This window comes from Echeneis naucrates, chromosome 18 (assembly GCF_900963305.1).
Source record: "Echeneis naucrates chromosome 18, fEcheNa1.1, whole genome shotgun sequence".
In the NCBI taxonomy this organism is placed as follows: domain Eukaryota; kingdom Metazoa; phylum Chordata; class Actinopteri; order Carangiformes; family Echeneidae; genus Echeneis; species Echeneis naucrates.
In genome coordinates, this window is record NC_042528.1 from 9,010,139 (window position 1) to 9,036,667 (window position 26,529).

General features: G+C 39.7%; 1 protein-coding gene across 3 annotated transcripts in view; it reads right to left on the minus strand.

The window, feature by feature from the left end:
• Positions 1–26,529, minus strand: part of slc8a4b (solute carrier family 8 member 4b) — an 80,351-nt gene that overhangs the window by 12,290 nt on the left and 41,532 nt on the right. For all 3 annotated transcript variants that reach the window (XM_029525862.1, XM_029525861.1, XM_029525860.1), the window contains exons 9-13: positions 25,693–25,789; positions 25,307–25,498; positions 24,342–24,534; positions 3,146–3,252; positions 226–350 (exon numbers count right to left, since the gene is read on the minus strand). In XM_029525862.1, coding sequence (XP_029381722.1) covers positions 226–350; positions 3,146–3,252; positions 24,342–24,534; positions 25,307–25,498; positions 25,693–25,789 — 714 coding nt within the window. The remainder of the gene's footprint in view (positions 1–225; positions 351–3,145; positions 3,253–24,341; positions 24,535–25,306; positions 25,499–25,692; positions 25,790–26,529) is intronic.

Here is a 26,529-nt window from a genome sequence, read left to right on the forward strand (position 1 = left end):
GAATCCTTCATCCCTCTGCCTGAGGCAGCTGACATTCACTTCAAATAATTTCAGATCTAATAAGCATTTTAAGCCATTTAGATTTTTAGGTGATATTTAACATAGCAGGCTCAGTGCAAAACTGGTGGTTATTAACAATCCAACAATACTTTCAACTGACAACATTCACACCTGTGTGATCTGTTAACAGAAATGAAGACACAATCTGCACACAAAAACGCTTACCTTAAACTCGTAGGACTCTTCTATAACCACTTCCAGCTGCGTGTGTTCACCCAGACTGGGACAGCCCATCTTGGCCACCTCTTCTTCCTCTGCTCCCACCAATGGCTTGTTCTCATTGGAATCACCTGCAAGAGCAGAAGAAGAAAGTGTCAGGTGAGGTGGCTGGCCAGAAGTTACACAGTGCCAGCTCAAAGGAATGCAGTAGGCCTTTTTTCCGTCTTATATGTATGTTCATTTATATGCTCAAATCTGTTTAGGTTAAAAATATAAACTCACTCTTGATGTTGAAAGGAATCAGTTTTCTTTGCTTTAATGCAGGCATTGTTACATGTTTTGTTACAAATCTTCCTCTAATGTTAATGGAACTCCTCCAAAATGTCATTTTGCTTTCCACAAAAACGCTTAAAAACCAGAGACTGTTTCTGTAACTTCTCTCACATCACCTACGTGGTGTCGGTGTAAGCAGCACCTGACTCTACATACCTTCTGACTTGTATAAAACTGTACTAAGTGGTATGGCATCAATGGAGTTGAGATGGTGCAAAATACCGTTCTGTGGCAAAATACCGTTCTGTGGCAAGAAACCACCTCTCACTCAAAGCATAACTCAATTATGTGAGTTGCATAAAAATTCACCCCATGTGCAGTTGTCATGAGGGAGGAAATTAGCTAAAGAGGCCAAAACAGTTTTGCACCAGGCTGTAAACATGTTTGTTTTTTTTTTTTTTTTGCTGTGAAGCCTTTTCTTGATCTTTCATCTGCTGACTTGACAGCTTTTGCCCATTCATGTATAATTCAATTTTCTTCATTCATCTGAGGTTGACCAGAGCAGCGCAAATTACTTTGATAGTTTTGCTGAGATTTCATTTTAGAAAATGTATGCGATCATCTGTGAAACACGGCCATTGAAATGCAAATATTAAAATTCTGATATGCCACATGGGATTCAATGCTATTAAGTATCTTATGTTTTGGGAAATATGAATACAAAGAAGGAATTCATTATTTTGGCTCATGGAGCGACTCTTGATACAAATCTTGCTCTTCACACAGTGAATTAATTGAGTCATGTCTTATCAGCGCAGACCTGCTGTAGGTGAAAAACTGAGTGCAGTGTGTGTATATGTCAGTCAGCTCGCTCTGTGACAGAGTGATAAAACAAATTATATTCCTCTGTAATGAAACACACCCCAGGCTGTCGGTTCATCATGTCTGACATCTAGAGAGCAGCACCTCACACCACCAGGAAGTGTGTCCGTGCGAGTCGTGTTCAGAGAGGCAGATGAAACACCGTGGAGCTTTGGCTACATCACACACAACCACAGGTTTCACCACGAAGAAACCCGATAAGGGACTTGGGCCTTGTTATGAAAACCTTCTACGGCTTCATTGAGACGCTGATGAGGAACAGGGCTCGATCTTGAGAGGTGACGGCAAACTTGATGTCTATTCGACAAAACATACATTTTCTCACCATGAAAACACTGACATGCTGGCATGGAATAATGCTCTGTTCAATTTTAGATGATCTCATTAGCAGTCTTACATTTGCTAATCAGCACCAAAGCTGATGGTATTTGATGACAAACTAAACTTTGAACTGATGATGAAACCAGAAAGAAACTGAGGGAAACTTGACCCCGTTAGGATATTAGCATATTTCTATTGGTTATTACCAATAAGAGAAATAAGTCATTTTTTTTCTCCTTATCGTAATTTTAAGAGGCTGGGGAGGTTAAAATAATGTTTTGAGTCACTGTTTTAGACGTTAAATATGTGGATGTTATCCTGTTAGTAAGACACAAAGTTCAAGTAAAAAGTGTGCAGTCAAGAGGATATTAATGAAGAGAAAAAAAAAAGGAATGGGGCGGTTGCTTCAGTTTTTTCTTTTTCCTATTGGAAACTTTCAGTCTTGTGCCAATTACATTTGAAAATAAATGTCAGAAATCAGCAAGCTGCAGAATTTACATATTGACTTCGAGTGTTGGCTCTCTTTAGTCTTGCTCATCTGCCAGACATTAGCTGTCTGCCTGTAATGAGCCCGGTTCAATTACAACTAAAGCTTCCTGCAAAGGGAAATGAAATGTTGCTGTCATGTTTTAGATTGATACATTTCCAAGCTTGTTATGCAGATTTGGAAAGTAGAAAATTAACATGCAGAGCTGAGAGGGGATGTTGATTAAACTTGGTCACTGGGCAGGCATAAACTATGAATTGTATAAGCTGTTCATTGGACTCTTTACAGTAACGACCCGAGCACACACAGGGTTAAGAAGCCATCCATCCATTATCTATATTGCTTATTTTAGGACTCTATTGCTTAGGACTGGAGCCAACACCAGCTGACATTGAGCGAGGGCAGGATACACCCTGGACAGGTCAGCAGTATGTCATAGGGCTGATATATAGAGAATATAGACACTTACATTAGAATTATTCATTTGTCTTTGGACTGTGGGAGGAAGTCAGAAACCGCCCACAGAGGGAGGACGTGCACATGCTAAGCACTACACCAAAGAGCTGCTTATTTATGTACAGTATATAGGTACAGGTAATCGTTCCTGTAATCCAATATGATGTATCATTGATCATTTTGCTTTTTTTAAAATCTTCACAGTCTGAGCCTAGTGCTTTTTTAGTCCAAACCTGGTCCTTAGTTGTTCCAAGTAAAATTTTTGCCAAACGAATCTGTATTTTAGATCGAAAGCTTCTCACAATCAATGAAGGTCTTGGCCTGTTTTTAAGAGGCAGGTGAGCAGGAGGGCTGAGGATTGTTGGCATTTAAACAACGTTTCCATTCGTCTGTCACACTCTGCTTGTTCCTGCTCCTGCTGTTGAATTCTTGATTTTCACCTTGAAAACCCACACATACTGTAGACATAAAAATGGACACACAAAGACGACCAGGGGACAAACCCACCATGTTTCTGTCCTATTTCCAAAAGAATTGGCTCTCCCAGTTCAATGGTGAAGGTCTTATTCTTTTCATATTCTTCATCATCAATAATCTTCACCTCAATGATCTTCCTGTTAAAGAGAAGAGAAAAAGTAAATGAGTGAATTCCAGAAAGTTAAACATTATAGTGTTAGACTTTCCTTCCTAATAAAAGCTAATGTTGTCTTTCTGTGCGGCTCAGACACAAACAGCAGAATGGGTAAGGACTGGGCCATGTTACTTTGTAAGTATCTTATTATGTAACCATGAATACCATGCTCCTCTGGTTTCTCTTGCTGAAGATGACGAGGAGCCTCTGAAGCCCAAGTGGAGGTGGCTCAGTGAGACACTACATGTTAATTCTTCTTCTGCTGCAGGCGATGCAATGTGCATCCATTAACCATTTTTAATTAGTGGCACCCATGTGATTTGAAGTATCTCATGTTCGTTTGTAAAGAGTGGGAAGAAATATAGCTGGTGCAGTGTGTAAGCTCATCCCAGTATTCCTACAATAAAGGACACAGGTCTAGCACGTGCTTATTCCTCCTCTAATTCAATTCTACATGAAATATTTCCAGAAGTGACATTTTAAATAATTCAAATCATGAAATGTTTATGTCTGTTTTTGCTCGATTGTTGTCTTCTTCCCTGCCTTTGCCTGGCATGTTTATATGCTGCTTTGTATGTTGTTGCCATCATATAGTGAACCCTAACTCTTGCATAACCTTTGAGATTGTGTACATCTATGTATACTTTGTGCATATTAATAACCTGAAGGAAACTGGATCTCACACTCCTCCATAGAGCTTGTACTGGACACAAAGTTATTTGTGTGCTTTTAACCATAATTATCATATTTTCACGTGCTTCACCAGGTATTTTTCTTACGTAACCCTAACAGTGTTTTGGTTTAGTCTGCAGTGAGGAGAGATACTGATCAGAAAATCCAAATAAATTCTAAAGATCGCAAATTTTTAACTCAATGCTTCAAAAGGCATATGATGTAGAGTATTTAGTTTTACTGCTCCAATGCACTGTAAATCTCCTGAGTTTGGTTGGTCTCTGCTCTGTTTCACAGTTTCTAACTTTCATTTCAACCCGATCTGTTGAAATGAAGATCTGTCTCAATGTGACAGGCAGAGAGGAAGAGAGAGTGTTCATTTCCACCTGGCTGTGCCATCATATACTTCACTGTCAGCCATGTTGACCCTGACGCCACAAATAGGCCTCGCTTCAACTGAGAAACATGGGGGGGGGGTTGCATACCTGGGAGGATGCAAAGAGCCCTGTAAGAGAGTGATGGAGGTGTAGAGAAGTGGAAGCACATTGTTTTCATTGGTGAGCAGTCACAGGAACAGTGAGCCAAACTGGCTGGATTATCGATTTCAATCATTACATCAGTTTGAGTGGCCAACTGTCCACAATGCTTCAAACAAAGAGAAAATTTTAGTCTGATGTAAATGACAAACACACTTAACTGCATGCCAATTCATTGAGGTGACTGTTGTGTGTTGTCATTCATAATGACATAATATCAACCTGACTTTCATCATTTACATTCTGTCTGTCACTCTTTGATTTTACCGAACAATATGCTGTAAAACGAAATTTATTTCTAAAAAAAGAATTTGTGTGAATTTCTTCCTTTTCAACGAATGAGCAAGTCTCTGCAGCAGAAAGCAGAAACACTCAAGTGTTAGTAATAGTTTAATGTTTCCACAGAAATCGGCCATATTTGCATTTCAAGACCAATTTTATCAGTCCGCTGAAGTAAATTAACTAGCAAAATTGAAGTCTGCAAAACAAAATGTTTAACAGCTCTTTGAACTATTGTTAGCTTAAGTGGCTACTGAGCTACAAATGCCAGTAAGGTCAAATAATTTTAGCAGCCTGGCTTTGTCTTCAACCTCCAAAATCATAAGTGAGGATTTCAATGGACTACCTGACACTGTGACTACTGACTGGTTCTGTGTTAACGGGAACAGTGTTGAGAGGAGAAAACGCGTGCACTTTGAGTTGAGGTGGATTTAAAGAGGAAAAAGAGACAAAGTAATCTGCAATGCATCGATGTGAGGGGTTATGACTCCACACACACTGTGATCATTCGGAGGGACTAGAGTACACACATGTTCACAAGAATACATCAAAGCATCACAATTTACCCCGCATACACAAACAATTATATAATTTACAACCATACAGAGCGCGCGCACACACACACAACTGGATACGAACTCGCTACATATTTCATGTTGTGTATCACACACATTACACAGTTTGAATGAACAGACAGCCACTCCCCACACACGTTTATGCTTCACTTCTGATACAATAACACAAAATACAAACACACAAACAATTCTGCTCAATGTACACAAACAAATGTGTTCCAACCAAACACTTTAATAACGTATGTATGCACTAATCTGGCCAATTTACACACTGCAAATGACACCCACCCACACACCCACACACACCCACACACCCACATACACACACCCACACACACACACACACACACACCCACACAGCAGACTGCAGAGCTTTCATTATTCATAGTATGTGCAGGCTGGAGCATCACTCCCATCTGCGCCCTCCTCTCTCCAGCTCATCCTCATTAGGGTCTCTTTTTGCTCCTTCTCTTCCTCCACCTTTTCATTAAAACTTTGTTCTTTTCATCACATGAAACTGAATTTTTCTTTCTTTTTTCCCTTTTTGATTTATTCCTTTAGTCAATATAACTGACATTAGGGATATGGTGAAAACCGAAAAGCTCCGCGATGGATTGAAGTGGTTGTGTAAAACTCCAACATCCGAGAATACTGTTCCAGGTCCTCAGGTGTGTCTGTTTATGGATGTGATAAGATTTATGAAGCTCTGGCTTTAGATGCAAAATAGTGTAATTCAGGTTTTGGTTTAGACCAAAGATCTCATGCCCTCATACATTCCATCGTTTATATTGCCTATCCATGCAGGGATAAGGGGGCTGGAAAACATTTCAACTGACACTGGATGAGGGTGGGATACAACCTAGATAAATGGCTAGTCCATCACAGAACCGACATCCACAGTTGCAAAGAATTTCTCAAAATATAGACAAACTCCGAGCTGTAGACCTCATTCTATTAGGGGGAAACTCCACTGGTTCTAAAAAGTATGTTTGCTTATCATCACGTTACAAGCGCAAGGCTTCATGAACCAGTGGTTGATGTCACAGATGTTTGCCATTTCAACATAAACCTGACCAACATGTTATATAGTTCTATTTTGTGGTTTTCCCATGAGTTGAAGCCTCCCCTACCCCAGCTGGGTAGACAAAATTTTACTAGTTCTCTACAACTCTCATCCAGTCGAACATAAAATGCTCCATGAATATTAATGAAGTTAATCGCACTTATCCCTCAATCAGACAAGCACGGTTGCATTCTATGATTTTATGAAATCTGTTAAATTTCTGTTAACTGCTTTGACACAGCAAACTGAAAAGCAGAAACACAACCTGTAGAATACACACCTGTTACTTTTCAGATTCTTTGCTGTTCTTTGTACTGACACAGTCCCCTGAACACTTCCTACCTCGACTCATCCATCCCTCTCTCTTTGTCTGATCTGCTCTCTATATTTCTAATGTGTTACCTTTTGACACCTGCTACCCAGAAAGTTAATTTGTCAGGAAGTAGCATCAGTGCCACACACACACACACGCACTTCACTGAACACAGAACTCGAAGAAATAGAGGTGGTGAAAGGGAAAGAATAAAGAGATTGACAAGAGTGAAAAAGGTCAAAAAAAGGTGCTGATAATTGAAAAGCTGCGACCGGAGTATAAATTATTTTAATGGAAAAGTTTTATATCTCTGCAGTGTGTCTGTGTGCGCTTGCATAAGGCTTTAAAGTTTTTTCAGGGTGAATGATTGAGTGACAGCTTGATTTGATTAGTTGAGACCTCATTGCATTACTTAATGGATAAAACGTCTTTTTATATCTCTATCTCCTTCTCTTTCCATTTTCTTTTGGCTCCAGTTCTCCTTTTGATTTACCGTCACTGAAACCTCTGTGTTTATGACCGTGTGGTGCATATGTGTGTTTTAAAGCAATGGAGGACTGCTCACTATATAAGTGGGGGGGGGGCTGCAGAACTGAAGAAGTGAACAACTCATTTTCTTGAGTGTGGTTGATTTATATACACACTTCAGTTTTACTGTTTTCACTTTAAGTGAGACCTCTAAATCTCGCATTCTATCTCACACGTACACACTCAGAGTTGTGAGAGGATTTCTGCATCACAGCAAAATTGAGATCGTAAAATTATAGTTGAAAGGATAAAACTTGAACAACAATCCAAGGCCTCAATGTCACTATTTTCTTAACGAAAAACATGTGGTCCTTTGTGCTTGACTTAAAGTTAGGCAGGTACAGAAGAGAGAATGGCAACAAAGACATTAAGCATGATAGAGGACATGACAGGAGACAGGATTACAGTCCAAAAGGGGGAACTGCAGTCTGCTACACTATCTTTAGACAGTTGCTGATAATGCATTGCCATCCTCAGATACATGATTGAAAGGAAAATGACTTGTAGTTTATTACAATCGCAACAGTACATCAAACGTAGCTCATACTGTAACATTTCATTTGTCTTCGGATGTCCAATATTTTACACTTTTCTGTGTTTCATTTACGTAAGAATAAAGGATTGTGATTCTCTTCTGAGTGAGTTTTCTGTCAGAAAAACATAATTCTGCTGGGCTGATGCTCGGAGCATGGCTGAGAGCAATGTCTGTGTAGTGTGTAGAGAGCAATGTGTAGTTTTATCACAAAGCTTTGACACTTTCACAGCATTGATATAGAAACACCAAACCTGATAATAACCTGATAAATATGGAAATTTCTCTTTATACTGTACAATACTAACCCTAACCCTTTAAACAATGGATATTTCTGAGTGTATGTGGAGTCAGTGCTCTTTTAACTTGAGTGCATAACCTTGTCTGAGCCTGTTTGGTCAAACCGGTACTAATTGTTTGTTTTGGTCACTGGCAGGAAGCAGAAAAAGCTGTTGACACAATAAGTCAACCACTTATTTAAATCCTTCCCTTTTAGCTCTATGTGAGCTCTCTCTGTGTCCTCGACTCCTGACTGCTCAAACTGTGAAGATTACAGAGTTACTAACTTCATCCATTGATGTTATAAAAATTCAGATACAGTCGTGTTTAGCTCCCCACCTCGGAAAATAACAGTTCAGTCTACAGTATCTTTTACAGCAGTTTTAGAGGCCAGACACTGGCAAACATTGTTTTTTTTTTTAATTGATTTACAATTACTCATTTTACCAATTACTTTCTTGGAAATTTCTCATTTCACAGATGACATTGCATATGATTATGTCTGAAAAAAAAAATTGTGAGAACAATTGATTTGCTTTTAAATAATGAAGGATATCTTTGAATACATATGACATGATATTGTTCATTTCAGGCTGAGAACTGAAATACCTAATCTTAAATTTGGCGTTTTATTAACTGTAATGCCAATCTAATAACTGATGTTTTGTTGCCGATTAAATTTGGAGCAATCAGGAAAGAGCTCACAAGTTAATAAATCAGTGTTGAGTTCACAACAGCAGCTTTTTAATATTAAGCAAGTGGAAAGTGCAAAAAGACGAAAAAGAGAGCAGAGCTGTGTGTAATTAAGTGATATGAGACACTGATTCTTTCTGTTTGATGCACGCGCACACACACACACACACACAAGTAGGTAGGTTGAAGGAAATGTTTCATTCAACTCTTCTCATTTGAGTGGAGGCAACACAAACAGACAGTTTGAGGGAGGCCAGCAGGAGGTGAGTGAGATAAAGAGCTCTTAAAAAGATATTGCCCCTCTTGATGATATTATGGACGGATAATGAGACAATGCAAGACATGCACACACTCATACACACACATTCTCTGTGTCACCCACAAACATGGTGATACTAAGTGGTCTCCAGCTGTGGTGAGTAATAAAGTCGAATCTCTAGTGTGTGTGGGAAGACAGAGATGGATCGGTGCAGAGCTGATTTGAGGGTGAGGAAGAGAGACAGAATCAGGAAAGAGGAGGTTTTCATTGTGTTGAAGGTAAGAGAAGGAGAACAGGAAGATAGATTGTGAAAGATGAGGAAGGGGGCAGGATATGAAGTGAGAAATACAAAAAACAGCAACGGAGATGAGAAAGATACAGATTTCCCCTGTTGCTGACACAGGAAATTCAATATAGTCAGAGCACTTAGAAAACATTTGGATCTTCTGGTTCTACAAAAAGAATTTCATATGTCCAGGGCCTCAGTCCCATCGTTTCACATACCAAATGAAACTGATTTGTTTCTGCAAGAAACAGCAGTGAAAGTTGACCATTATTGCACATGAAACTAAATTTTTTTGTCAATGGGATGCAGGTGAATGGGTGAATTTTTTGGTTGAAAATATCTGAAGGATATAATAAATCTCTCAGAGTACATGGATCATTAAGCTATCAGTCTCTATTACTGCTTCCTTTGCATCTAATATTATTGTCATGTAAATATTCTCCTGCTTTGATTTTTACTAATTTGTGTTTTATGGCCTTCCTATCGGAGCCAAAACGAATGAGAGTGTAAATGAGGTTTTGGATGAATAACCAGATAATGTATCCCACGTCCATCGGGGATATGGCAATGACTGTAAGACAATTAGTGTGTGAAACCCTACACTGAAGCCTAATCTATTTGCTTCCTCTGTGTGATGGAACAGCTAGAAGACCTTGATGGAGACCATAAACTCATCGTCATTCCATCTGTCAACAATGCATGCCCTTGACTGAGACTTGAGAGAAGATTTTTGAGCCCATTTTTAAGGCTCTGCTGGGATCCAAGAAAGGGACTAACACGGGTTTGAAGAATGATGGATGAGCCAGAGTGAAAAGGGGGGAGGGTGGGTCAATCTCTGAAACACTTATGGCTGACACAGTATGGAGGATGCACTGTTGGCATGGAAACCATAGCGATAGTGATTGATAGACAAACAGCGATGCAGCAGAAAGACGCACGTCCCAGTCGTTTATATACTTCATGTATTTCTAAAGTATTTCCTCAGATCAGAGCCTGACACCACACACACACACACATACAGTAAGTGCACACTCCCAAATGAATTCAGTTGTGTAGCGTTTTGTCACAAATCACATACATACATAACACATACATAAATTACCCCCCCCACATACACACATTGGCATACAAATCTGCATGATGTAGTATAATCCAGAGCAGATATTGTACTGTTATCCGAGAAAATGGTAGGAAGACACCTAAGCAGGGATGGGAGCATGATGACAACAACGGAAAGAGAGAGAGATTAATAGAGGGATAGAGTTAAGAAAAAAAAAGATGGCGACAGAGTGGTTGTGATTTTTGGTGAGAAATGACAGAGATGAAGGTACAGTTAAGAGCTGTCACATACAGTACATAACCCATAGTGCATAGTACAGATGCAGATTGCCTTCATTTGATTTATATGGAGGACGGAATCTGCAGATATTTGGAGCCATATTTTGCTAAAAGCATTCTTCCTACATGGAAGAGGAAGGTAATGAAATGGTGCTGATTTATCTGCCCCTCTCTCTGTCTGCCTCTGTTGTGAGCATACTGTATGTGATGTGTTACTTGGAAGATGTTATCAGAAGATGGCATTTAACAGTTTACAAGAAGGAGCAAAACAGAAAACAAGGGAGAAGAAAGAAATACATAAAAGGAAAATGCACACAGTTACTTGAATAATTGATGAACAACCTCTGAATTTCTGCATTTAAGTGTGAATCGCACAAATCACACGCATGTATGATATAAACACATTTGTAGCTATGCACATGTATATCTTTTATATAATATGCATGTGAAAACAGTCTTGCAGGATTTGATTCACACTGACAGAGCAGGGAGGAAGGGATGAGTGCGGGTGAAGAGCTGAGGCTCATGACTTCAATCATCTGAGACAGACAGACCCAGACCCAGACTCTCACATGGCAGTTCAGCCATTGTGCATCCTTCCCAGTAAGGAACAGTGTTGTACCATTATCAGCCCTCTAAAATGGCACAACACAAGAAAGAAAGAAAGAAAGTGCTAACTTCCCTTCAACAGTGACAACTGCTGTTGCGTCTTAGAATAGATGCTTTTCATTTATGAGGCAGCTGTTAATTTGTCCCTCAGGCATAGGAAACAGACAGCAGTTATTCTGGGAAAAGACACTTTGCAGATTCTCACAGTTACGGTATTACCTTTACTGGTAAACTAAATGATAATTGTCCTTGGAGCTGCAGTGCATGTAATGACTCTTAATCTGTTTTCTGATCTTTATCATTTTCCTCCACATGAACAAGGCAAATGCTTTTTTTTTTCCATTATTATTATCAGTTTCACTCAATACAGCCATATAATTATGGGATCTCTACACAACAGTGACCAGGAGCTGGCATATCCTCAGTCCCAGACTCTTCGACTTGACAAAGTTTCAACTTAAGACTGTCATGAAGCAGTTTCCATAATGATGATGGCAAAGTTATTTAATGGCTGCCCTGTACTCCCAGTGTCATTGTTCTGTTTCAGAAAAGGTTGTTAAAATGTAAACACAGCCAGTTCCATCCGTCCCCCTCTTGCCAACCCTTTCAGTGGCTTTCAATAATACATCACCATCAGTTTCAGATGAACACAGACAGTGGAAAAAGAGGGAGTTTAGGAGGGAAAACAAATCAGTAATTTGAGAGCAGAAACAAGCCAGCGAATATAAGGATGAAGAATGGATCTGTCAATGGAGAGCAATAGAAGAAGCGATTAAAGCGAGTAAAGTGCATAAAAGGAAGAAGATTCTCAAAGACGATATGTAGAAAAAAAATTAGCAACAGACAAAACACTCAGGGAAAAAGCCCCAACAGGCATTAATTCATCTCAATTACTCCTCATTCACCCTCCATCTTTGTCAAGGCAGGAAAAACTATGAAAAAGATGCAGATGTGAAGACAAACAGAGATAAATGAGCGGCAGCAATCATCCATTCCCCCTTCTGTTGTTGTCCCCTTGTTCTTCTAACCCCCCCCTTCCTCCTTCATCTGGACCTTTCTCATCTATGTTTTAACATTTCACATCAGATATTTATGCTCAGGCCAAAAATGGAGACACCATGGAGATGCACACTGAGCTGTGTCATTACACATGGCTTTCCTTCCCTGCTCTTTGACACTTTTTCTCTCTGTTTCTAAGCCCCACCAACACCTAACAAACCCTGGCATGCTGGCCTTTAAACAATCACTTGTAAGCTGTCAAAACTTAAGTTCTCTCCATCTCTCTTTCTTCACTGCCATTTACCTTAAATGTGCATGCTAACCTCGTCCAGTCAATTGAGCAACCAGATGATTCCCACTCCTCATCACCAACACCAGCGTCCAGGCTTTGAGTGAAATGGAAGGCGAGAGTCTTCAAGGCCAAAAAGTTTGGAAACACCTTCTCATTCAAATGAATAGAAGAGTGTGTCCAAACTTTTGGCCTGTACTGTGTGCGTGTATATGTATATATATATATATACACATATATATATATATATATATATATACACATATATATATATATATATATATATATATATACACATATATATATATATACACATATATATATATATATATATATATATATATATATATATATATATATATATATACACACATATATATATATATACATATATACACACACAACCTAATTTATCTTTCTGCCCCTTAAACATTCATCCATTCACCACCCAGGGTGCCAACAGTTGGCCTTACCAAATATAACCCACTCTCCTCATCCATTGTTTCTTCGTCTCTTCCCTCGTCCTATTTGTTTTACTTCCCACCCTCTAGCTATCATTTGCTCCTGTTGTCTCTGTTGCCACCTGCACCTGGCCTTTCCTTTCCCACTTGTCTTTTCTTGCAGCGTTTCATCTGACTCTCTCTGTGTCCTGTTCTCCATGCCCCCCCCCATTCATCCGTCTTCTGCTACTCACTCCATCTCCCACATTCTCATTTACTGCCCGTCCCTGGGCCAATTCATCTTCCCCTAACACCTTCACTCTCCTCCTATGTTGTCTTCGTCTATCCACCTGGCTTCTATCTATCATGCACAATATTTGCAAGTTTGTTCATAGCCTGGAGGTCAAGAGAAAAAAAATTAGAAACTGAAAGAACTACAAAGAATTACAGATGCTAAAATGTTTCACGCGGCTGAGATGAATTCAAAATTGGACCTCTTTCACAGCTAAACATAATTACCAACAAAACATTTATTATTTGATACAGTAGTTTTACATAAATATTGTTACTGACAGTATTGTCTACTTTATAAATTACAAATACATTATAGCAGAGGTAAATCTATTGTCTAGATTTATATGAACTCATGTTCCTGTTTTTTTTCTCTTTATTTAGATTATTCCTTTAAACTTCATCTCACTTTTTTCTTTATCAGTCTTAACTAAATCAATCTCCTTTTACAGCCTCTACAGAAACCTTCCACTCTTATCTCCACCACCCCTTCTGTGTCTCTCTCTGCTTTCAGTATGCACTTTGATGAATCTGTGCACTTTCAAATGCACAACACAGGATATTTGTTTGTTCAGGGCTTCTGTCTCACTCACATGTATATCTTTATCTGTATTTTACCCTTTAGCTGTTCGCCTGACTGATATAATGTGCTTATGTCTATACACTAATCTTTGTTGACAATGCATTTATAACAAAGAAATCAATACACAAGCTATGGAACACACTTACAATGCCTTACAACGTGTGTATGTGCATGTGTATTTAAAATCTGACCTTATGCTGACTTTCAAAACTTTCCTAATTCCTCCTCTTGTGTTACAAACATACTTTGTTTAAACTTCACCTTCTTAATAGAAAGAAGGATCCGGGAAAGTAACGATAAAGTGAAGAGCGATAAAAATGGAGTGCAAACGATGAAGCGGTAAGAAGAAGCAATGCAGTGAAAGAGAGAGCAGAAGAAGTGAGAGAGAACAGGTGGATGAATGATAAGATGGTAGAGAATGATACATCATCCAGTAACACTAAGAAGGGGAAAAAAGATATCTAAAGTGATGAATAAAAGAGGAAGGTTAGACTCATGGAATAATGGACATTGTGGAGTGAGGGGCAGACGAGGACATGATATTAGAAAGCTGATGGAGAGAGTTAGTAGAACAAAAAAGGGGAAAAATGGGAACAGAATGAGGAAAAACATGGAGACGTAAAGATGAAAGAAATGATGAGTTGAATGTGATGGAGAGAAGAGGTGGAACCATATTCGAAAAAGCACTGAAGGGGAGGGTGAGGAGATGCGAGTTGAGATGGAGAGCTTGTGTGAGTCACATTGTCTCCTCCGCAAGCTATTAGTGATTTAATCACACTGACATGATGGTGTGTATATCTGTGTGTGCATGTGTGTGTATCATACCAGATTACCCTGAGCTAGTACAGTCAGGAACTGGCTCATCACTCTTCCATAACAGCATGCATTCATCCTGTCAGTTGAGTTTCTCAATCACTGGATTGAGACCCCAAACAGGTCGCAGGCTGTCATGAATAGGTTTCCACCCGACTGAGGCTTTTGCTAATCTATATCCTTTGTGAGACAGATGTTAGCGTGAGGAATCTCATAACTAATCTGATACAATTGTTGTGATGCCGAGGGGGGAAAAAATGATCAAAATGTCATTTCAAATAAACCACAAGAATCTGCAGAAAGTGCTGATCACTCAGAAGTGGGACAATAATCCATTAACATGGAAATTGGTGATGTGGACTATGTTGACTGTGACAGTGCTAATGTTTGAGGCAGTGGAGAGCTTGAGCAAATGAGAGAAGCTATTTTAGCTTTTTAGCCGTTAGACAAAACAGCGAAATGAGATCGCACAGAGACAATGGAGAGAGGCCGCCCGGCACGAGCATGTCCCAACTGGCTACCATATTAGCTCTAAGCTTCAAGAACGAAATGCTATGAAGACACAAATGATTGCAATCAAGGTCAAGCATGAACGACTTGTTTCTCTGAGTGCAATTATTTCACTCAATTTAAAATGCAGCTACAGAAAAAAGGCATGTGAAAGGAAGACCGTTGATTGAGGCTGTTATTGTTATCACCTATTACAATCAGCATGACCTATTGCTAGAGAAAGAATGCGTTATTCTTTTATTTAAATTGACTGATGAAAACTCTTAACAAAAAACTTAACTGAAAACTGATTGTACCCTTCATATGCACTGTGTGTAGCTCTTTTATTTGTTAAAAAGTTTTGTTAAAAGACCAGCAATTTTATCGTGGCTCTTTAGTAATTTGCCCTCTCTTCATTAGTTTGATACAACCATCAGAGCACGATCCAATCATGCGTGAACAGAGCTCACTGCTCTAATTTAATTTAACAATGCCCTCTGATCAATCAGAGGGTGAATTGGTGGGTAACACAAGGCCATACATACAGTGTGTCGGCAAAAAGTCACAAGGTGAGAACATGCACATTCCACACAGAAAGGCCCCAGGCCTGGGAATTGAACCAATGACCTGCTGTGAAGCAACAGCGCTCCCATGCTCCCAAAACTGGATTGGTGATAAAAGATTAAAATTAAAATTAAACCTCAGGTCCACCAGGTGCTGCCAAAGACAGTCCCCTGGAATTTTATATGTGAATTTTCCAGAATTTCATTGGAAAGGTCAGATTAATAGTTTTATCAAATGTAATTTTAATATCCAGTAGTATTCTAATATACATATTAATATCCAACTCCAAATATTCACTACTTGTTTAAAATACCCTCCCTAGCAGTCTCTGTGTGCAGGAGGAGGAAAGAGTGGCTTTTCTTCCAGCACTTTTCAGTATGTTTCAATAACAGACAGGAATGAACAACTAATAATAATAATATTTACCACATGTTCAATACATACAGAAGAACAGCACGTTTGGGGCTAATAAAAGTAATTTCATGATTTCATAAAAGATCTCCATATCCCTCCATATAGGAGTTCTTAGAAAATGTTAGTCTTAGAAAACTTAGAAAGCAGTTACATTAAATAAATGGAGTGACACCCAAGCTGCCCCACCCTGGAGCTTCAACCATGGCCTCATTGGTCAGTGAACCCAGCACTCAGGCCTTTAATGTGGTCTAATGTGGTGGAGGGTGGGGGCTGGATATGCCGGGAGGCCCAGGGCAGATGGTTAGCAGGGAGTAGAGAGTATTACAGTGGGTGTGTCTGCCCCCTGTTGAGGCTCTAATCATGGGCAGGGGAGGACAGAGGACCAGCAGCCTGTTGCCAGAGCCTTATGATGGGTTTCCAGGCAGTGATCACAGGGTGTGTGCTGTCTAGAGGAGTTTGATCACAGGGATTCATTGGCAAGAGGTAGCATGTGTGTGCGCTTCAGTGTGTGCATGTATATGTTTGGCATAGAAAACTGCTGACACCAGGCCTTAAAAAACAACCACAAACAACCACGGGGCTGAGAATTAGAAAAGAGAAACTAAAAAGAACAGAAACAGGGAGGGACAGAAATGCAAAATGACACAATTCTATAACAAAGTATAGCAAAGACAAACACACGGAGGGGAAGAGAAAGCAGCAACAGCACGGTTAAAAAAGCAGACAGACACAGCAGGGTTAGCATTTCAAAGCCAAAGATGTTTCAACCAAAAGCTGCTTTGTATTTTAGCATTGCCTTTTCACCTTTCAATGCACCTGTCTTCTGGAAAATCCTTTCAACTTTCAACTTTGCCAGGTTACAATTTCCATGGTTATACAGCAGCATTGCAAAACAAAGACGCCGAGCAGAGCTAGAGGCGGGGATTAAAAATGAAATTGTGTTTAGACGATGCCAGAGGTGTTGTGCAGGAATGTGTACATAAGGCACCCAGCTGAATTACTGTAGCACGCAGAAAACATCAATAGCCAAACATCAGCTGGCGAGCGATACACCGATTTAAATACACAGCTGAAACCCAACACACACTGAAAGAGGAAAGGCTGCACGCAGACAGAAAAGCTTCCAAAATTGTAGAAGATGTTGACTTAAGCTTCTTAACTTTGGCTGCTCTGGTATTAGAGGAGATGAGGAAATTTGTAGTTTTTTTTTGGGGGGGAGGTAGATTTTAAGTTGAGGAGGAGATAAAACAAGACTTCAGGAAGGAGAGGGAGGGGAAAATCCACAGCATGAAAAAGATGAAGAGGCTGGTTTAATTTTTTCTGCTCTTTATCTATCTTTGTCTCTCATCTTTCCCTCGAACAGACCATGACTATTTCAAAATGCTCTTTTTGCTCTGCTAATCTTCAAAATCCATTTGGCCAATGAATGATTTTCTTTACTGATTACAGAACAAACAATGGATGTGCTCACACACACACACAGAGCTAGATGTTTTAGAATCTCACAAGAGATTACTGAAATTAAATCAATAAGAGAGAAGATTGGAAAGAGGAAATAATGAAAAGCATATAATATGGCTCTCAGTTTTTATATTTTATATTTTTAATATATCAGAAAAAGAAAATTACAAATCAAATAAAGTCAATGTTTCTTTTTCTCCCCTTTTATTCTATTGTTTTTCCATCCCTCTCTGTGTTCTACTCTTCGTTGTACTGACAATGGTGGGGAACAATCAAAAGTTGCTCAGGCAACAAACAAAAAGAAAACTCCTATGAATCCAGAAGAATTGACTTCTACGTTCTCTGCTGAAGAATGTAAGGAGGAAGTTGAAATTATTTATCATGAAGAGGTTGTTGTTTATACCTGAAAAAATGTGGTGAGTGTAGGGCAGATGAGAGGGAAGATGTTGCTGCCAAGGGTGAAAACCCAAACCCTGGAGTGCACAATAATGGCCATCCAATGTCATACAAAGCTTTTTTAAACACTTCTGCACTTTCTATAGAAACACGAGTGGTCTTTAAAACTGTGCTGATGAGCAGGTTTTACTGCATCCACAGTATTAACGTATGATTACAAAAGCAAAATCATGTACAAATGTCCAAATATATTCATTAGTTCCAACCTTTTTCAACAAGACATTGTCATGGCGATGAAAATGACAGAAACTGTAGATATGGCTGATGGTCGAGCTAGCTAGCTACTGCAGCAGCAAGAGGGCAGTACAATACAAGTCGAGGCTAAATCGAAACCTTTGTGGGATAGAACGCTGCTCTGGGATGTGAGAGGAGGGATAACGCTTTCTCTTCAGTAGCATTCTAATTGGCTGTTTTTAGCTTTAACTGCTCAAACACTGTTTGCTTGTCCTGATTGCACGCCCCTGTGATAAACAGTTCATTAAGCGGTATGCAGGATAAGCAGGAAGGGTTCGTGTGCAGAGGTGCCGGTTGTTGAATGATAAAGATGGTAGCATCCCCAGAAACAACTGTGGCAAATATAGTGAGGTGTTGACACACACCTGCAGTTGCAGCAGTGACAAAGCTGAGGCACATCCAGATGTACATGTGCAGAACGACACGCACTTTAATTCAGACACACTCTTGTGCTCACATACAGAACACAGCTCTTGGGGATTTGGAGTCCAAAGGATGTTTTATTTTAGGAACAGCTTTGGGTTAGTCACCCTCCTTTGGTGACAGACGGAGAAACAGGTTGCAAATATCAAACAATTTATAAGCACTGTAACACGCACATGTAACCACCCACCCACACATGCGCGCACACGCACACGCACGCACACGCGCGCACACGCACACGCGCGCACACACACACTTTCCTTGTTTTCCTCTGCATCTTGCTTATTTCTAAGAAGCATTTTTCCACAGGGGGAATGTGTTGCTGTAAACTCAGAAGCATACTTCTCCTTCACCATAATCTAACATATGAACGCAGATCGTCTGACAGCTTTGTCAAAAGCACCAAGACCTCGCGTTTGGGCTTCATTAACGCATTAAGCAACATAGCAGGATGCTGGGATTACAATAGGTTTAGCTCAATATTGTGACATGATGAGTCAGATAGCGAAATACTAGATGGCAGTGGAAAGCTGCCCAGTGAACCCACTGAAACGAGCTGCTGTCTACACTGCACAATGAAAACTTCTGCATTGGAACATTTGTTGTTTAGCAATTATAAATAGGCACAGCAGCCCATGAAGGCGTACATGGGACTGGAGTAAGAGTGAATGGGATTATCTGCAAAAACATGAGCTATGAAAGTTAGCATGCCTGACTAATACACAAGCTTTAGTCATAGCAATGCTACGTGTTCTGTCCTGATGCTCCTCAGCTGCACAACCTCAGCTACAATGTCAATTTTGCTAGCAGTACATTCTTATGTTTCAAACAAATTTACTTAAGAGTCCCAGTAACCACATCGGCATCCTGCATCGGAAAAGGTAGCATCATTTTTAGGATGACAACATATAGAGAACTGCTTGTGCAGTATGATGGCAACACCTGTTTGAAATTTATAATGAGCAGCCAGGGAAGAGCACCACATAAACAAACACACGCGCACACAGACGCACACTGTTTCCTGAATCTTGGCTGTGGCTCTGTGCTGGGTTGCAGGTCAGAGGAGGGCTAAGAATAAACTGGTCTTGCTGAGCAACCCACTAAAACGCACACTGAGTACACACACATACACAAAGTGCTCACTTTGCCATTGACTTCTGCACACACTTGCCCTCTCATTAACAAAAAGACCAAAAGACAAAGAGAAACCACAGACAGTGGTGCAGACATAAAAAGAGAAAAGGGCATGTATGAGACACGGAATACATTTCACTCTAGAGAGAAAAACTAATTACTATTAACACACATAAATTAACATCTTCTTTACATCACCTCTGCTGCTCTTCATTATTTAGTTCTGAAACGTAGATATGTTTATTTCTCATGTCTTCCTAAATCTTTGGTCTATATTCCTCACACCTTCAACTGAATGTGTAGTTGTGTGCTCTGACGCATTTCAACTCCAATATTCATTCACATGTTTTACATTGCTACACTACTTCAGGCATAAATGTTTAATTAAAGCATCGCCACTCGTTTCATAACAAATGATATAAAAGCCAAGCTGTCTGGAACCTGTGGTTCAGTGGGAGACCCTCATTTATTCAAGACCATGATGTCCGGTGTCTGGTGTTTTTGTGAAACACCTACTTAAGGATAATAAAGATGTCCTGAGAGTCTCTAAAATTCAATTCCTTTTGTATTCATAGTGTGCAAGTCTGAGCTGTAATAACCCTGATGACATCACTATGACATCAGCTTTTTTTAATTTTCTCTGACTTACGAAACCTCCTCCTGAACTACGATGCAGAGAAAGCTTTTACATTCACATTTCAGTGAGCATCCACCTTGCTGAAGTAGAAGTGAGCAGCTCCAGGGAGTACTCAGCTGAATCCTGACCTCTTCCCTCTGACGAATATGAGGATAAAAAAATATTTTCTTTCCCTGTCAACTTACTTTTTTTCTTCTGCTCTCCACTTGTCAGTTTGGCTCTGGTGCCTTTCAGATTTTCTCCAAGAACAGATCAGTGATTTTCTGTTATCGTTTTTTCAAACTTTAAGGAAAGTTCACTCCAACAGACAGAATAGACCAGAGAGGTGCCCGATTTTTTGGGTTGTTCCAACAGGTAAAATTTAAATAAAGTTAAGACAAAACTGCCATTAATGAGAATGAGGGAAGGAGGACATACTGATGGAGTAACAATAAAGAGTAGAGGGAGAATGTCAGCACTAAGCTGTATGTTTTTGTCTGTGTTGTGGTCAAGCTCAACTGCCTTGGCACTCAGTAAACCGTTGAATGAAATAAGATAGGAGCAAGAGAGGATGAATGGAAGGAAAAGTCTATTCTGATATTGCGAATAGGTAAAGAAAATGAAGAAGATGCAGGAGAAATTAATAAGACAGAGGAGATAAGCACAAGATAAAAGGGGTGAGGGTAGAGGAGAGAAAGTGAAAGAGGGAATGAGAAAGGGAGGAGGAGAAGATGGTAGAACTCAGCCTGCGTGGAAGAAAATCTAAAAATAAACGGGCAGAGATGTGGGGGGGTTCGAAAGAAAGAAATGATCAAACAAATAATATAAAATAAATCAAGGTCAACTAATGAGAACATTTTATTACGCAAAGAGAGAGGTTTGTACTAGAGGGTGATTTATTTTGACAGGGGGCTCAAAAGTCTTTGTAAGAAGTAGAGAGAAAACAGAGAAGAGCAGTGCTGAGGAAAGACATGAACAAATAAAGAGGGGGAGGGATACTATGAGATTGTGTAGACTAAACAAGTGAAAGAAGAAAATGAGAAGGAGAAACTAGAGAACAGATGAGATTAGATAAATAAACTGAGAGAAAAAATACTGAAAGTGAGGGAGGATAGATGGATAGATGAACGGATGGCAGAGAACATAAAAGAAAGAAATACAAAGGGTGAGACCTCAAAAGCAAAAGAGGTACAAGCACAAATGAGCAGTGACAGTTGAAGAGAAAAGGAGAACACAAGCCAATCAGGGAAAAAAGGATTAAATGAGTGCTGGAGAAAAGGTGGACTATGGAGGGAAAGATCAGGAGAAATAGATCAATATGTCAGTAGGACCTCCTCTCCATCACTTCCCTTCCTCCCTCTCCCTACGCTCCTTTACATGGAAACATTGGATTATCGATTTATCCCCTCCTTTCTTCATCCAGTTTTTCAAAGAAGCTCATGTTTTTCCTTCAGTGTCTCATACCAATCTTTCTTCCACTACACATCCTCATCCCACTGTCTTTGAGGACTTTCCCAAAAGGATCTAAAAATCAAAGACCCATTTGAGCCAACAAGACGGAGGAGCAAAATTACTATCGTGGTTATACAGCTCAATCCCCAAAACACATCTGACGTGGTCGGCAGTTCTTGTCCTGTTTTTGCAAGTCATTTCTAAATTTGCGCTAGACACATTGATGCAGCTAAACCACAGCCATGAAATCTCTGAAATGATGAGGCAAATTCACAGTCAATAATCTTCTTATGTTAAAATAAGCAGGGATCAAGGCTAAACAGTTACATTAGAACATGCTATTCAATGAGACTAAGAGTCTACAGCCATGACATGGACTTAATGTAAAATGAACATGCCCATTATGTCTGTGTTGCGTGTTGGCATGCTAATTTACAATACACTCTGCACATATTATCAGAATATGACTGCAGGTATTTATAATCATAAGTGTGGAGACATTTCAGTCAACATATCGTTACCATACTGTATTTTATACCATTTATCTTGAATCTATTAGCCTGTAAATGTGTTCAATCTGTTGAGTGACAACTGGAGAAACTAGTTTCAACACACATACCTTTTTCCTCTGGTTATTTCTTGCTGAAAATTGGTGTAGTGTCCTAATCTAAAGATAAGGACTATTTAAAGTTCTCCTTTCACGCTGCTTCATAAACAAAGCTGTTGCAAATAATGTACATCCATCAGAGAGATATTGTTTATTCTTGACCCACAAAGTTACAGCCTCATTGGTGTAAAATATCTCTATAATCCTCTTGTATCAAACACAACAGTGGTTTCACTTTCAGATAATCTAATCTGCAGCAATATCAACTCCAGTCGCATCAGCCCTCTATTTAGTTTCCTGTTCTGACACAGCAACAACTATTATGAGCTACCAGAGGGCATCTTTGATCCTACAGTATATCTCTATCTTATCGCTCTCTCCCTTTACAGCCCCCCTGCTCCTTTCTCATCCTCTGGACTCGATGCTCACTGGAAGTGATTGCATCATTAGTAGCACATCATTTCACACAAACAAAAAAAAAAAAAAGCAAAGATATTCTGCCCTTGTAGTGACAGTCCTATTTAGATGGTAAGCTCTTTGTCCACAAAACTATTACATAAAATATGAACACACACCCACATACATATATATATACATACATGCATACATACATACACACACACACAGTTGTAGTGCAACACTTGTGAGGTCCTCACTGGCATCATAAAGTATTCTCTAGACCCGACCACATCCAGAGAACTAACCTCAGCCCATCCTTTTGCCTAACCCTAAAACATGCTTGGAAGACAAAAACTTCTTCACACTCAAGGTTTTAGACCTTGAGCGTGAAGAAGCACACACAAAAACACACAGGTAAACACACTTAATCTTCCTGCTCTTTCTCTGAGGGGGAGCCACAGATGAGCAGCTTCTGAAAGGCATTTGCTATCCCCAGATTGTAAGGATAGACATCTGTATAATTATGTTTGCAGGGATACCCACTGACATTAATATGCTGATTCTCTCAGCAAACATTGCTATTCAAATGCCCCTTAAAAACCTTAACTCTGGAAGTGTGGCCAGAACAAAACATCACTTTTACTATTTGAAACTCAAATGCATCCTCATCCAGATAAATATATAAAACCACATACACTCGTTCTCTTGAACACACACGCACAAATCGTTTATAGGCCCCAGGAGGACGACTGCATTCTCAACCGCTTTATGTACAGGTCAATTTAACAGCACTAACATCAGCATATTAAAAATGCATGTGCCTAAGGAAGCAATCGTGTGTGTACATGTGTTCATATGCATGTGGAAACATTAGAATGCTAAGTAGCTAACCTGAAGGAGAGTGGAATTATTGCATTGTTATCTACCTAATAGAGCAATTTATGCAGCAAATACATTTTACACACCCAGTTAACCTTCACAATGGTTTTTGAATGGGAGTCAATCATATGGAAGGGAAACGGAGGGAGGAATGTGTCACTGGCACTCTAAAAACATGTTAGATCATACAGAAATCTATTTTTCAAAAATTGGTAGAATTTAAAAAAATATTCAGACAAGCTGCCTATTGGTCAACTTATAAACTTTGTAAGTCTTTTAAAGTTTTCAGTCAATGTACATCCCTTTTCTGTGATAGCAACTAAATCCTTCAGAAGGTCACAGGGTCAGTTCCCGGGCCTTGGCACCTTCTCCTTGTGCTTGCTTGGGTTTCCTCCCCATCCAAAGACATGCAGGGAGTACATGCCCTCACTAAATGTAAGCTGAGATTGGCTGAAGCAACCCCCGCAACCCAGAAAAGGATAAGCGGTAGAAGATGAATGAATGTCCGAAAGATATTTTACATTCTTAAATGCGCCTCAGTAGCAGCTAAGATAAGAGGTGACTCACATAGTCTCATCATTCTGAAACTCCAGCTTGCCGGCAGCCAGTTCATAGTCCTCCCCTCCTTTAGCTGTGCCGTCCAGAGTTCGATAGGGAACGGCGACCAGGCCTCGGGCTCCTGAAGTCCTGAGAACTTTTACCTCCATCACACCAACACTCTCGCTCACCCTCTGACTGGCACTCTCAAAGGTAAAGATACCTAGGAAAAGACAATGAAAGGAAGAGAATGCACCTCTTCACTAGGGGAGAAGCACTGGAAAAACTTGAGAGATGAGTTTGATGAACACCTACGCTCTGGCTCACTAGCCTGCTCTCCAAGGTGTGTGTAATATATAGCGAGAGGATAATAGATTACCACCTACTCTCTCTAGATAAAAGAAAATGAGTATCAGGTAAATGCCCATCCTCCACTCATCTCATCCTCCCGCACTTTCATTCTCTTCGGATGTTATCAAAGTTTTATAAAGGAAAAGTGGTAGTGGGGATTGGAAAGTTTGAAATGATATAGAACCTTTTTTGATATCATGGGATTAAATGCTGTCTCAAAGAAATATATCCTTGTGGATTTGCAAGGGCCATCGTGAATGGTGGAATAAAGTCTAACTATAATCCTTGTTTTAATTTAGTCTCTCGCTCTCTCTCCAGAAATGTTATGTTTTGGTTTCCTCTGTTAAAAACCTGTCCAAATTAGTGTTATAGGAGCTGATCTCTTTGTGTAATTTCCTTTATTTTTGCCACAAAAAACTCACCACTCATTTGTTGCAAATAATGACCAATGTTTTTGACCTGTTAAACCTCTACTTTCAGTTTAGTGTTTATTTGGTCAGAAGTGATATTGCCCACTCGATAATTCCCTCTTTGATAATTTGATTAAAAGATATAAAAATTGTTTGTAGCATCTGTGATTTTAGTCAGTCTGTGTCTCTATGTCACAGTCAAGTTCTTCAAGGTTATTCATGGGCTTCTCTTACCTGCATGATCGTCATCGTAAATGGTCACTGTGGCTGTGTGGTTGTCACCCAAAACAGCTTTGGGAGTGACACTACCATCAAGAGGGACAGTACCGATCTCAGGATAGCCAACCACTCGGGGGTTACTGAGGTGGACATAAAAGTACTCATCTTCCTCAAAGATGTCATCATCAATCACTCCGACTGTGATCTCTGCCAAAAGAATTTGTGTTTTAGGATGTTGATCTTGGCAATAATAAACCTTAAAAACCTATTTAATCATGAAGCCAGCAGAACAGAAATCCATCTCACAGATTTTAATATGACCTCTGCTATTTGAGCCTCACCCTCAGTGACATGTTTTCTGAAAATATATCATGAACTATTGCTGTCATTGTTGTTTTTACCTTTAAGGTTCTCCCCGGGCTTAAACAGCAGCGTTCCCTCAGCAAACTCATAATCTGAACCTGCGTTTGCTGTGCCGTCCTCTGTGCGATAATCCACCTGGGGGAGATGGGAACACAGAGAGAGTACAAAGGGGTGGGGGTAGAAGTGAACAGATATGAAAAGGGCAGATAAACACAAAGGCAGAAGAGGAGCACAGAGAACACAAGAAAGGGAAAGAGAGAAGAGGACAACAAAATATTGAGGAGACGCATTCGGGGAGATGGGAACAGAGGGTGAGAGTGTACATGAAAAACAACTTCATTAAACTGAGCCCTCTGGTCAGGTACAGTCTGGTAATAAAGACTTTGAAAAAAGTGCAACAAAACTTTCCCTGTATCCTCTCCTCTCTGTCCTCTCACCATCTGCTGCCTCTCACCATCCCACACAAGAACAATATTACCTCTTTTACTTCTAGACAAAAACAGTGATCACACAAACATGTTGCCTATTGTAAAAGACTGTAATGGGTTCAAGCTCATCTGTGGCTGTTTATTGGTAAAAAGGAAAGCATGATTCATTGCTGTCATGATCTTCGTGGCTCTGTATTATTTTTAGTCCCCCATAAACTATGAGCAACACTGATATTGCTGAGACTAATTATATCGTGGTTTGATCAAATTTCAGTTTATTCAGATATTAGGGGGCTGATTTTAAAATTTCACTTTTAAAATGTGAGAAATTAGATCTTTAGTTCTTTGAACTTGTTTCAATGTATTAAGAAGTGTGTGAACTTTCACTATTTTTCCAAGAACCATTGGGTCTGTAAAATGATTTCTTCATCTTCAATGTGCTGCTGA